The 13,970-nt window shown below is 52.5% G+C and overlaps 2 protein-coding genes across 2 annotated transcripts; one reads left to right on the top strand and one right to left on the bottom strand.

Annotated features, from left to right (window-relative positions):
• Positions 1-1,513: 1,513 nt before the first annotated feature.
• PpBr36_08836 (uncharacterized protein) lies at positions 1,514-9,529 on the top strand (the record flags this gene model as incomplete). The annotated part of the gene is made up of 7 exons (XM_029895961.1): positions 1,514-2,582; positions 2,651-3,980; positions 4,396-5,375; positions 5,473-5,818; positions 6,968-8,138; positions 8,220-8,483; positions 8,558-9,529. The coding sequence occupies 7 exons, from the start codon at positions 1,514-1,516 to the stop codon at positions 9,527-9,529; spliced, it is 6,132 nt and encodes a 2,043-aa protein (XP_029747392.1).
• A 768-nt stretch (positions 9,530-10,297) lies between these two features.
• On the bottom strand, positions 10,298-11,885 carry PpBr36_08835 (uncharacterized protein; the record flags this gene model as incomplete). Its single annotated transcript, XM_029895960.1, has 2 exons — positions 10,298-11,764; positions 11,820-11,885. 2 exons carry the CDS (start codon positions 11,883-11,885, stop codon positions 10,298-10,300), a joined length of 1,533 nt encoding a protein of 510 aa, XP_029747416.1.
• Between the last annotated feature and the right edge of the window lie 2,085 nt (positions 11,886-13,970).

The following is a 13,970-nucleotide window of genomic DNA, read 5'->3' as shown; positions in this document are numbered from 1 at the left end:
TTGAAAAACAGTAGCGACTTGGGTTATCACAGTTCATGTTGGAACACTCAGAACATAATATCGCGCAAAATGCTTCTGTTTCAAGAAGCGATACAATAACTCTACATAAAGGAACCGGCCTAAGACCTCCAGATGGCTGTAACTGCTAGCGAATCCTTGGTAGCTCGGTCCAACTGTTATGGTATGACCTAACGAAATCCGCCCTTTACCACTGGGCGGCATCTGTCCGTTCCTTTCTTTCTCTTTGGTACCTGTCAAGCACGCCATACACGGTTGAACCTGCGAATCGCTTCCGCAACTTTAACTGGCTGACTCAAACCTCATTCACACGACAAATTTCTAGCTGGTGTGGTGAATTGGTGCCCGTCCCAACCCCTCCACAAGCTGCTTGTATAAGCGACTGTGCTTATTTTCTTCTGGAGAACTTTGATGGGAAGATCATGTCCAACTCCTGACACCAGCATGATTGTTGCCTTTCTTCTTTTGTTTCCTTTTAGTAAAATATCGCGGCGATAGCTAAATGCAAAGATTAGTATAATTTCATGATGCTTTGAGCCGCTCCCCCAATATATTTCCAGTTGGGCCTTTTGGTGGAGCTAGTCTACAGGCTAGTATATCAAGGATTCAAGGGTGTTTATCAGACCCGGTGTTCAGATATGAACAATTACAAGGACCGTAACGTTGGGAGACCCTCGTCGGTGGGACGAGATTATGATGATAGAGGTGAGAAACTAAGATAAGATGATACTGATGGCCAGAATCAAACAGGGCAGCTAGCTCAGGACCACATTTTCTCTCTGCTGTTATTCACGCTGTCTTTTGAGGTTGAAGGAATGCCATAGTAAAACTATTTCCAGATTTGGCAACCCATGTACAATTGTCCTTGTCCTCACCCCACATGGCGCGTTTTCCCTTTCTCCACATCTTATCTACCAGACTACCACAAAGACGCGTCTCTTTGTCAATCGTAGACTTTTTTTTCATGATTCCAAGTCCTGCCCATCACACAACCCTTTTCTATTCTTCTTCTCCTTCTTTTTCTTCTCAGACCATGCGCTGCGTATTCCGATGTCTACCTACTTTGCTTTCGTGTGATTGCCGTCGACAAATCCGGCGGGGGAAACTTCAAGCCAATATCCCCCGCAGTTGGGAGAAGAGATGAGCGCGGGGAAGTGGAGTCCAGGACAAAGCCTCGTCACCTTCAACCATCACGCTTGTTGATAAGAGGCAAGAAACGTTACCTCGACAGGTTCCAACCTTGACTGAATTGATGGCTCCTCTGATGTCACTGTGCTTTCGTGGGGACATTGAGCAGGGGATTGAGGATCCAGGACGGCGTAGATTTCCCCGAAAGGGTCCGAAGCGGAACAAAAAAGAATTGGTTCAAAAGCTAACTTTAGGTCATGTCTCTGTATCGTTTATGGTTTGACTTTTCATTTTCACGGGTCACCCATTGAGTCCGTGGATCTCATTAACTCTCGTTCAAAAAAAAAAAAAAAAAAAAAAAAAAAAAATGATAGGCTGGGCTCGATCCATTGTGATCGGCTTCTGCGCCGCACATGCGGTTGAAGCAGCAGGCCTCAATGGCAAATCCATGCCCCTGGATCTCAGCACACTCATGAACAATAAGGGATTCGGGCGCAAACCACTGGAGGCCGCTTTTGACGTCAAGAACGACTCGTACCCAGACCCCGGCTTCAAGAGCAAGGTCTACACATCCACCCAGACTGGCATCGAATTCAGCTTCCCCGGATACACTGGACCCGGGAACCCCGACAATGTCATCTGCGCCGGGCAAACGATCCCCGCACCCTCCACCGGCAACGGAACCTTCTTCAGTGTTTCGTTCCTGGTGGCAGGCGACCTGGAGACCGCCAGCGTGTCGAAGAACGTGACGTTTACCTACACGGACAACACGACGTCCCTGTACGAGCTGCGGTCGCTGTCCTTTTTCAACTTTCTGACCATCAACCGCGGAGAAATCATCCTGCCTTCGCGGTACACGGGGCACGGAGAAGTCAACTACAACACGACGCACATCTTTGAGCGTTCCGCCGCCCTCACGCCCGGCAAGCAGCTCGCCTCCATCACCCTCCCGACCACGACCAACGTCTCCGAGAGCAGGCTGCACATATTCTCCATCAGTTTGTACAGCGGCTCGGCCGTCGAGATCCAGAGCCTGCGTCCCACCCAGAAGTGGTGGGACAACGACACGCAGGTCGTCGAGGTCACGCTGAACAATGCCGGCACCGAGTGCGTTTCGGGCAAGGGGCTGACGGTGGAGCTCACCGGCGCTGGGCTTGCAACTGTGCGTCCTGGCGTCGTTCAGCGCCTGTGTCCAGGTGACCAGCAAAAGGCCTACGTTGGCGTCAAGGGCGGGACAGCAAAGCCCGTAGATGTGGTTGCGCATGTTAAAGACGGCAAGAGTGAACAGAGCAAGACTTTCTCCAACGTCGAAGTGGGCTTGACCGAGTGGACACCCGACTCTTCCAGCTTGGCCAAGCATGAGTCGCCAGACTGGTTTGACGAATCCAAGTTTGGCATCTTTTTACATTGGGGACCCTACGCGGTCACAGGCTGGGGTAAATCTCTCCTCCCAAAGTAAGCTTTTCTATGCAACTTGGTTGCTAACCTTGTCCCTGGTTACTAGGAAACTCAACCCCATACGAGAGCTACGCTGAATGGTTCTGGTGGTACTCTACGCATCCACCCCCCGCAGACCGTTCGGGATTCAGGGAATATCGACTGAGGACCTACGGCAAAGACTGGGCCTACGACGACACCTTTCCAGAGTTCACGGCGGATAAATACGACCCCAAAGCAATTGTCGATCTCATCGCCGACGCTGGCGCAAAATACTTTGTCCTAACCACCAAGCACCACGATGGATTTGCAATCTTCGACGCCGGCAAAACATCGAACCGCACGTCCTTGCACTACGGTCCCAAGCGGGATCTGCTAGGCGAGCTTTTCGAGGCTGCCGCAAAGTACCACCCGACCATGAAGCGAGGCACCTACTTCTCGCTGCCCGAGTGGTTTCACCCAGAGTGGGCCAAGTACGGCTTCGACCAGTTCAACAAGACGGATAGCCCCGGCACGACCTCGTGGACGGGCGGTCTGGCTCTGAACCCCTACACGGGCGTCAAGGAGCCGTACACAGGCTACGTGCCCATCAGCGACTTTATATCGGACCTCCAAGTCCCGCAGATGGAGACGCTGGCGTACAAGTACGGCACCGACATCATGTGGTGCGACTGCGGCGCAGCAAACGGCACCGCCGAGTTTGCAGCGCGCTGGTGGAACGAGGCACGCAGGCAGAACCGCCAGGTGGCCATCAACAGCCGCTGCGGGACCGCCCACGCGGCCGACTTTGACACGCCCGAGTACAAGACCTTTAGCAGCGCTCAGGAATTCAAGTGGGAGTCCAACAGGGGCATGGACCCGTACAGCTATGGGTATAACCGCGCCACTCGAGATGAGGAGTACATGAACGCGACGACGATTGTGCACACGCTTGTGGACATGGTCTCCAAGAACGGCAACTTCCTGCTCAACGTCGGACCCAAGGCCGACGGAACCATCGCGCCCATCATGGCGGACAACCTGAGAATCGCCGGGCGGTGGATCAAACTACACGAAGCCAGCATCTACAACACGACCTACTGGTTCCCCTTGAGCCAGATTGTGGGAAGCGGTGACGGCGCCACTCCGGACGTGAGATTCACGCGGGCAAAGGACGCCTTCTACACGCTCTTCCTGGAGAAGCCTAAAATTGGAAAAGATGGCTATGTGACCATCCCCGCGGCGGTACCTGTGCTCGAGGGCGATGAGGTGAGCATGCTCGGCGTCGAGGGAGGGGAGAAGCTTGACTTTAAAATTACAGGGTCGCCAGGCGGACGAGGTGGCGACAAGAGCTTGAAAATAAAAGTCGACCAGAAGCTGTTGGACAATGACGAGATTTGCTGGGTTTTCAAGATCAAGTATGTAGCATAAAGACTGCCACACCTACAGGGATACGCTAGAAAATCATCTTGCCTGCCAGTCGGTCCTGAAAGTTTGTCCTGAAAGTTGCCGATGGACTCAGGGCAGCTGTGGTTGACCTTGACGAGGACAACGATCCGGCTTGAAGTTGAGTGACACAACACAATGGGGCGAGATGGATATAAGTGGGGCCCAGGCCTTCCGCCTTGGCACGGCCTGCATCGGCTTGTTTGCTTAGGAACCCCGCGCGGCTTAAAGAGGTACTTGGGCAAAGACTACCATCATACGTACTTTGTGGCACATCAAGATTTTAAAACTAAGCAGTAATTAATTATCTGAAAACTTTTGAGTCGTTAGCATTTCCACTTCCGACAACTTGCCTGGTTCCAATTCAGCTGCCTAATCACACAAAAGTTCGAATTCGACAACCATGTCAGGAACGTGGGTGCCAGATGTCGATGAGGACAGCGAGTTTTCGTTGGCCAACATCCCCTTTGGCATCATCAGCACCCAGAACGACACAACTCCCCGGGCAGCAATTGCGATTGGGTCATCAGTGCTTGACCTCAAGGCTCTCGAGCAACAAGTCGACTTTTACGATGTCTTCCCGATGCTCAAGGAAGCAGAAAAGGGCATCTTCTCGCGCCCCACGCTGAACGCGTTTGCGGCCCTCGGCAGGCCGGTGCATCGCCAGGTTCGGGAAGCCATCCAAGGCCTGTTGGCCACAGACACATCGACGCCAGGTTTTCTCAAAGATAACGCCGAGTTGCGAGAAAAAGCACTCTTGTCGCAGCGTCTGGTCAAGATGCACTTGCCCATGGAGATAGGCGACTACACCGACTTCTATGCTGGCTACCACCACGCGTACATGGTCGGATGCCTGTTCAGGAATCCGGAGAATGCGCTGCAGCCCAACTACACCCACTTGCCGGTCGGATACCACGGCAGAGCTTCGACGGTGGTTGTCTCAGGGACGCCCGTCACTCGTCCCTGGGGCCAGATTCTGTTGGACCCCGCCGCAGAGCCCAAGGTGCCGACGACGGCTCCCTCGAGGAGACTGGATATGGAATTAGAGCTGGGCTGCTTCATCGGTGGACCGACAAACCCGATCGGGGAACCGGTGCCCATCAAGAACGCCGCTGATCGAATCTTTGGCTATGTGCTCCTCAACGACTGGAGCGCGAGGGATATCCAGGCTTGGGAGTATGTGCCTCTTGGCCCGTTCAACAGCAAGAACTTTTGCTCGTCCATTAGCCCCTGGGTGGTTCTTGCGGATGCCCTGGAGCCTTTCCGGACGAAGCCCAGCGTGTCCACTGGCGTGAAGCTGCAAGACTACATTACGGAGGATAGAGAGGACACCGTATTTGACATCAACCTCGAGGTGGACCTGACAAGTGAGCAACATAACCCCCCCCCCCCTCCGTGTCATGTTTTCGCGCTTTTTCTCCGCCCCGCCCTCAACGGTCCCCACTGACTTGAATCTGCAAACAGCCCCCGAAGGCGACACCACGACGATCTCTCGCACCAGCTCCAAGCATCTCATCTGGTCGTTCCCGCAAATGATTGCTCACCACACCTTGGGTGGTTGCTCCATGAGGGCAGGAGACATGCTGGGGTCAGGCACAATCAGCGGGCCATCGGCAGGCGAGAAGGGAAGTTTGTTGGAGATGACAGAGGGTGGGAAGAAGGATGTCCTGCTCTACGGCATGGACGCACGAAAATTCTTGAAAGACGGCGACACTGTTACGTTGCGAGGCGTTTGTGGCGACAAGGGCAAGCGCGTAGGATTCGGAAGTTGCCGCGGTCGCGTCTTGACGGCGATCAATAGGAATAACCTGTAGGTAGTTTAGCGAGTCGGAATTGACCAGCTTTTAAGCTTGACGGCTTTAGCACCAATCATTCTTCTTCTTCGTCTCTTTTTTTTTCCTTTTCCTATTTTTACCTTTCCTTTTTTTTTTTTTTTTTGCTCCCTTTTGATACACGCAACATTGGTATCAGACGTAGGCATACTTTCATCATGACCAGTACAGGTATGGTCGCAAACAAAAGCTGGCAAGCACTTCGTAGGCAGACATTGCCTACATAAGTGAGATTGGCCAATCAGAAGCTCTGGAATTAGTCAAGTCGTCACTAGGGGCAAGAAGGCAGGGATCATCTTCGAGTCCGAGCTGCAATAATCAAAAATGGGTCATGACAGTCGAAGATCGCGCAACCATTTTGTGCTGGTCATAAATCCTTGGCGTTCGTTGTCTGTACCATTCGGTTCGTCATACGCGACGACGTCTAATTCTATATTCTGGGTCAGTTTCTTTTTCAGCCCTGATTATTCTAGCTCGCTACTGGTATTTCTCTAGCCTCGTCTTGAACTCACGGCTAGATGGAGCTCGAGAACCAATCACGTGAGCGGGAGTTCCCAGCGGCGGGGCCGTGGGGATGTTCAGAACTTGGAAAGTGCGGGCCAGGCCGACAGCGGGCACTGAACCGCATCCAGCCGCGAGTGCATCTTGAGTGGGATTTTTTTTTTTTTTTTTTTCTTCTCGTCACGACTATAGATGGGCCTTTGCCATGCTTCGTACCGAAGCCCCTTGAACACAGATATGGACTTGTTGGAAGATCAAGTCAGCGATTTGCGTCAATTTTTAAGACAACCACCGAGTATAGCCGCAGGCGGTACATCTGTGGGCTCCCTGCTGATGCCGCAAGCCGGGCCGCGCGTGGACAATCCCGCCGATGCTGCGTCTCAGTCGCCCAGTGTTTCCTCGCCCGGCGGCGCTCGAACAGCCAACAAGCGACGGCCCGAAGACGAAGAGTCCGGTCCGAAACAGCAGAGAAGCAAGAGGAACAGAGTTAGTGCGCCCCTGCCGCCCGTCCCCCCTGTACAGTGCTAACGATGGTATCCAGTACATATCTATAGCATGGTAAAGAACATCCCCGAATCCTGCACCAAGTTCCGCCCGGGCTGACGGCGAGACTGCTCCCCCTTTAGCAACGAATGCAAGCGACGCAAGATAAAATGTAACGGCCAACAACCATGCCAGCGATGCGGGCATCTGAACCTAGCATGTCTCTATTCTCCAAACTGCTGCTCGAGCAGTTTCAAGGAGTCGGACGACTACAAGCGAATGACGGAACAGATAGCAAAGCTGCAGGAGCAAGTAAATACGCTCTTTGATAACATGAATTCGTTACGCCAAGACACATTGCACCCAGATGCCCGTCATCACCACATGTCCCCATCCGCCGATCCGCGCAACGGTCCCGCAGTGAGCAGTTTGGTAGCTCCGTCCGTCTCGAACTCGACATCGTCAAACACCGACCCGGCGCTGCAGCGACAGTCCCTGCCACCTTTCCCACCGCCCGGTTTTCGTGGTCCCACGAGTAGTCTTTATGGCGTTAACGTCGCAAAGACCTCTATGCATAACATGGGCTACAACAATGAGGGGAATGACGACAGCGGCGGTGCTGGCGAGGAAGCTCTCGAAATGTCGCCTCCCGGCATGATTCCAGCATCCCTTCCCCTGGATCCTTCAGCGCCTAAGCGGGCGACTGACCCGCTCTGGTTATACGACAAGAGCGAGATTCTGCGGCTCTGCAGGGTGCATGAGGAAGAGATTGGAGTCATGTATCCAGTCGCAAACATGGAGGCCGTCATGGACCATGCTCGCAACCTGGCGAGCTGGATGGAAGCCACCAAACGAAAGGACGACAATGCAGCGTTCATCCAGGATGTGAATCTAATGGACACACCAACACTCAAGCTCAAAATAATCATGTGCTGTGCCATGGTTGTTGAAGGGCATGGACATAGCCCCAAGGCCATGGAGCTTTTTGAGACCATCCGGCACATTCTGGATCGAAAGCTGATGAGCGAGCCCAGCGAGGTCGCAAATCTTCCGGTCCTTTGCCTCTATGCTGGATACCGCTTCCTCAACAACGAGGAGATATTCGCATGGCGCGTCGTGGGGCAGGTCACACGACTCTGCCTTGAGCTGGGACTTCATCGCCGTGAAGGGTTGATGAAGATTCCCCAAGAAGATCGCAAGACAGCAATCACTACTTTCTGGGCCTCGTACGTGCTCGACAGGAGATGGAGTTTTGGGACCGGACTGCCTTTTGCTGTGCAGGATGACATGATAGATCCTGGGCTACCACAAATGGTGCGTATGGCAATTTTCGGTTGTCTTGTCCTTGTGGAACATGTGGACCCAGTCAACCCGGGCTAACCAAGAACCATGCAGGAGGAATACCCGTATCTTGCGGCCATGATAACATACTCGAGATTGGGCGCCAAAATTTGGAGGCTGGTGGACTATTTCGAGCCAGCTTTCGTCCTTGATCTCAAGAGAGAAGAGTTTGAAGCCCTCGATCGTGAAATTGTCGATTGGTACGACTGTTTGCCAAGCGAGGTCAAGTCCCCAACGCTAGACATGGTGCCACTACCGTCGAGTTTGACATACAATACCCAGAAGCTGCAGGTGTGGACTAGGCTAAGGCTGAACCAGGTAGGTACTGATGCGTCCTGTTTATGTGCATGACGGCAGGATGGCTCACCACGACCAAATCCCAAAAATCACAGATGCGCATCTGGCTACATACCCCTGTGCTACACAGCGCCATGAGTATCCAAAACAACATGCAGTTGGCTCGGAAGGTCGTCGACCTTGCACGTGAGACCATACAATATCTCAAGAAACTTAACGACTCGACCAATCTGTACAGGCGACTCCAGGTCTTTTACCATCAATTTCTTACCTCAGCAATGGCGGTTCTCTTCCTCGCTTCGGCACATGCGCCCGTCGATTTTAGCAGCGTCGTGCGTTCGGATTTTTACACTGCTCTGGAGCTCATCAAGGACATGTCAGCCAAGAGCTGGGTATCCCAACGACTATGGCGCACCGTAAAATCGTTAAAGAACTACACGGCGCGTGTAGGACTTGAAGAAAATGGAAGCAGCAACTTGGTCAATGGCCGACAGCAGCAGCAGCAGCAGCAGCAACACACCTCAGGGAACCAGGCGGACGACCTCTCTATCCACGGGTCGGGCATGTCTGCGTCTGGGATGACCTCCATGACAGGCATGCACGACTACATGTACTCGCAAAACGGCGGCGGCAACAATGTTGAGTCCTCGAACTACCCTCCGCCTCCTCAGCTCGGCCAGCCCCAGCACGTCCAGCAGGGAGACAATGGGAATTCGCCAGCGAGCAGAATCTCACCCGCTGCTGGTTTTCCGTATGGTCACGACCACGGGCTGGACGACAAGCAGAATGGCCTCGCGCTCCAGAGCGAGATGAAGACCATATTCGAGGGCTGCTTTGGCATAAACGGGCTCCAAATGACATCGATGAGCGAATCCGACTACGCCGCTGCCAACTCTGGGCGCGGATCGTCGACTTTTTCCTCCATTGTTGGTATTCCACCGTCTGGATATAGTCCCGTCGGGGGTGGAGGTGGTAACGAAGGCAATAATGAGGGACAAGGGCCTTCTGGGGATGGGCTGGGGATGGGTGATGCTGGCGTTTACCTTCAGTTTAAAGATTTGTTCTAAGGTCCTCTTTTTTCTTTTCTGTTTGCTACGCTCTGCTTTGTACATTGTGTTCGGGATAGATGACTTATGCTGGGAATGCTGGCCATCCGGTTGCCGCATATTATGATATAGCTAATAGACCGCAATGAAACACTGTTTCTTGCGTACGGATGAGAATTCAAGGGTATTCTGACGAGTCAGTAGGATATTTTGTTGATAAGAGGCATGGTCAAACTCTTGGGAACCTACGGCAGGCAGATAGACAACGTGCAAATTGTTCAAGCTTGCGTTGAAAACTTTTCGAATTCAACATAGAATCGAACATGCAGTTACCCCTGACTTCCTAACCCCGGTTTGTAGGTCCAAAGCTCCAAGATACCGTCCAAGAAGAGATTCATGAGTACAGCCTCAAAGAGATAGATGGCTGAAGACACATTTCTGTCTTGTCTTTTCTAAACCCTACGACCACTGCTACATCCGACAAAAAAAAAAAAAAAAAAAAAAAAAAAAAAAAAAGATAAATTATTAATTGCAGACTATTTTTTCCTTTGTCTGTCCTTCCCCCGAGTCCGGCAGACGAAAAACTGAAAGAATGCCAGCGTCAGGAATGGAATCTTATCTCGTACAAATCAAAAGATTCGTTCGGTAATATTACTTTTTTCATGTTTTTATATTCGGTTTAGCTTCAAGTAATTCACAGAGTCGTGCGCATTCCCTATTAAAGACAAAGAAGTTGAGGGGGGGTTTTGCTCAAAAAACCACCACCACATAGACCAGCTTTTTTTTTTGCTATAACACACAGTAAAGACCCGCAAACATCGCGGCGGCGAGACCCAAAGCAGGAGGAATGGCGAGGCCGCCAGCCCCGGCCGTGGGGAGCGGAGTCGACGTTCCTGGGAAGTTGTCCGAGCCGCTGGAGGACGGGCGGGACGCGCTGGTCGGGACGGCAGATTGCGCAACTCCCGGCGGGGTCGGCGTGCCCTGGGCGATGACCAGCGTCGTGGGCATGTCACTCGGCTTCTGCTTTTTGGGGTCGTAGATTCCCGTGGGCAGGATCTGGGTAAGGAATTCGGAGGGGCGCGAGGACGGGCGCACGCTGGGACGCGTGCCGTTTGGGGCGGCGGTCGGCTGTTGCGCCGGGCTCGAGCCGGCAGGCGTCGTGGGCACGCTGGAATTGCGATATGCCGAGGTGGACTGAGGAGGGGGGTTCAGTTGCGACTGCTGAGGTTGCTGGGATTGCTGAGGTTGCTGGGATTGCTGGGGCTGCTGGGCTGGAGGAGCAACCGTCTTGGAGTTCAGCCAGGTGTCTATCACGCACTGGTTCATGAGGGCGTTGTCGGTAAAGGTGTTGCCGTTCTTGTTAGGGGTCAGACTGAGGATGTAAGAGGTCGAAAAGCTGCCCGCCGCCCAGCCAACCAAGCCGACAAAGACGTCCGAGTTCGCATTGATCAGGGCGTTTTGTGCGCAAAAGGCGGTCATGCAGCTGCCGTCCATGGATGCTCCCGTCTCCGAGACGAGGCCCTTGCGTCCAACCCTCCTGAGGTAGTCGGCAACGGTCTGGAAGGCGGCGGTGTTGTCGGTGGTACACTCGCGGTGGGTGCCCGAGTTGTCGACGTCAAGGTACTTGTGAATGTCGAGCAGGAGCCCGTCGGTGGTTCCGTCGGGGTTCTTGATGGCCATGAGGAGGTCGGCGTCGCCGCTGGAGATGATGGTCGCGGCGCTGTTGAAGTTGCTGCTCGGCAGAAGAATCATCTGCTTGGTGGCGCCGGCGTTGCGGATGGCCGTGACGGCCTTTTGGCAGGTCTGGGCCCAGAGCGCCATGTCGAGGTCGTGCGGCTCGTTCATGAGCTCAAAAACGACCTTTTCGTTTGCCGCGTACTTGGTGGCCAGCTGCGTCCAGAGGCCGGCAAACTGCTCGTCCGTGGGACCGCCCTGGCCAATGATCTGGCCGTTCCACCTCGCAAAGTTGTGAATATCGATCATGCAGTACGCGCCCGTCTTCAGACAGGTCTGGACCAGCTGATCATAACGTCCAAAGTTCCTCGCGTCCAGCTGTCCGCCGGGCTGATTGTTTGTCAGGCTTTGCCATGAAATTGGCAGCCGGAACATGTTCAACCCGCGGTTCTTGGTCCAATGGTTCATCTGACCGGGCCCATCGCCGCCTCCCCCAGAACCTCCCAGGGGAAGCTGGGTCGAACCAAGGGGACAGGTGCCATCGATCTGGCAGCCAAAGTCACCACCCGCGATACCAACGCCCTGGTATATGGTCAGTGTTGTTCAAATGAAGCCATGTATTGGTTGCCAGACTTACCAGGAACTGAACTTTGGCCTGGCATAGAGCCGATAGGCCAAGAAGGAGAAGTGATTGTGCGATCATGTTGTCGTTATCAAGTCGTATGTTCTATTTTGGGCGAAAAAAAAAATCCCGAAGAAAAAGAGGGTGTACCCCAGAACGTCCAAAGAGGCTCAGGAGCTGATGTGTCCCTAAAAACAGAAGCTGCCACTGGCAAGTTTTCCACAAGTTGAATGATATTGAATGAAGGGCTTGCTTGTCAACCTTGGTAGAAAAAGAATGTGTATAAAAAAAAAGTCACAGACAAGAAGTGAATGGCTCCGGAACACGCCGATGGAGAAGAGAAGATTGCGCAAGTGCGACAATCGAATGAGGAAGGAAAAAAAAAGAAGAAAAAAAGAAAACAACAGGAAAAAACGGGCGCCGACAATGAACGTTGATCACAACAAACGAACGTAAAGAGTAAAAGAAAGCAAGGACTAGATCGTCAAGGCATCCTCGGGAGCGGCCGAGCCAGTGTCTTTTGTTCAACGGGTTGAACGGCCCATGGGGGCGCTAGGGGTGGACCAAGGGCTAAGGGGTCTATCTGGCGAGGCCCAGGCCATCGAGGTCTGCTTGGCTCTGGGTATGGGGCTTGTGCTGGGCTGGTTCATGCGCAACTTGATTCGTTGATGATGCAAGGCGAGGTGCTTTCCGGAACCCCGCAACGAACCACCCCTTGTTTCATACCCACAATTGCTGTGAAGAAGGTCGTACTCTGTATGGTATAAAAAGCAGTCTTGGCCACACAACCCCTGGGCCGATCGTGCCGTCTAGCGGGATTTGCATGTCGATGCGAGTAACAAGTGCAGATGCAGACAATCTAACGAACCTTACCGACATTGAACAAGAAGAAGAATAGAAACCAGGTTTGCGTCGAAACAGACGGGAGTGAATTGAATTGAATTGAATTGAATTGAATTGCCCACAGCTCCATCTACTTCTAGCGAACAAAAAAGAAGTCACAGACAAAAAATCAACCCCACTTTTACCCACCAGACTTTGACAATATTTGTGCATGAACTGCAACTTTACAAAGTCCAAGATTCCTGCTTTTCTGTCCTTGGACTTGTCCCCTTGTTCGTGTCGCATCAGGATCACGCAAACATCCACCCATCAACTGCCAAGCTTCCGCACGAGCGCACAACCCGCGAATCAATCACTACTGTACCGAATCCCGACGATCTCATGGGAAATTTGGGCGTTTGCTGTCCTGGCCGACGGTGACGATACGGAGCGCCCAAGCCTCAACATGATGCAAGTATTGTTCCATTTCTCACATATCCTGGTCTTTCAACAGTGGGTAGGCAATGCGGAAATTTCTTTAATATTTTACAAAGACTTTGCATCACATATACATATATATATATATATATATATATAATTTCCCTTCCGCCTGGCCCATCCGCTCGCTTTCATTTGCAATGATCAACACTATTAAACTCACCTACCAATCTTTGTAAAAAGCTTTAGCAATAACGCCTAGCATTTTCTCTGCAGACGGAAGATTTATCAGATTTCTTTACAGCAATAGCGAACTAATGCTAATTAGTTCGGGCGCCAATGATCTTTGTTCGAAGTATGCGGCGGACTGCTATGCAGAACGTTCCCCTGCATGATGCAGAGAAAACTGCTGGAAAAAAAAAAAAAAAGAATACGCAGGCTCATGGAATTATTTCGACCAAGACGTCAGTGGCTGTCACTGGTTTCCGATCTAAAGGCAGATAGAACAAAATAGACTGTCACGCTTGACTAGCTGAGATGTCGCCTCAAGTTTAAATATTTGGATCCATATCATAGGTAGACTGCCTAGTCCCCGGACCCAACGTCGACTAGACGGGCAAATCAAATCAACGAAATGCTTGCTCTGGTGGCAAGATCTACCCGTGGCTGTCAAACTGTCTGATATGAAAATGTTACAGCTAGAAAAGGCGACTCGGTCACCTCACTACGGGGTAACCAATAACCGTGCACCCAAGTTGCTGTGGCATTGGATCCTCAGATTCCACTTTTGATTGCGGGCCTCGTTCCCAACACGGCAACAACCCGGCGAGCCTGTCTACCTACTACCAACCTCAGCCTCAACTAGTGCAGGGGGTTGCCTACGCCGAACTGCACGCTGCAAAATAG

This window comes from Pyricularia pennisetigena, chromosome 5 (genome assembly GCF_004337985.1).
Source record: "Pyricularia pennisetigena strain Br36 chromosome 5, whole genome shotgun sequence".
Classification (NCBI taxonomy): domain Eukaryota; kingdom Fungi; phylum Ascomycota; class Sordariomycetes; order Magnaporthales; family Pyriculariaceae; genus Pyricularia; species Pyricularia pennisetigena.
This window is presented reverse-complemented; position numbering and strand designations above follow the sequence as displayed.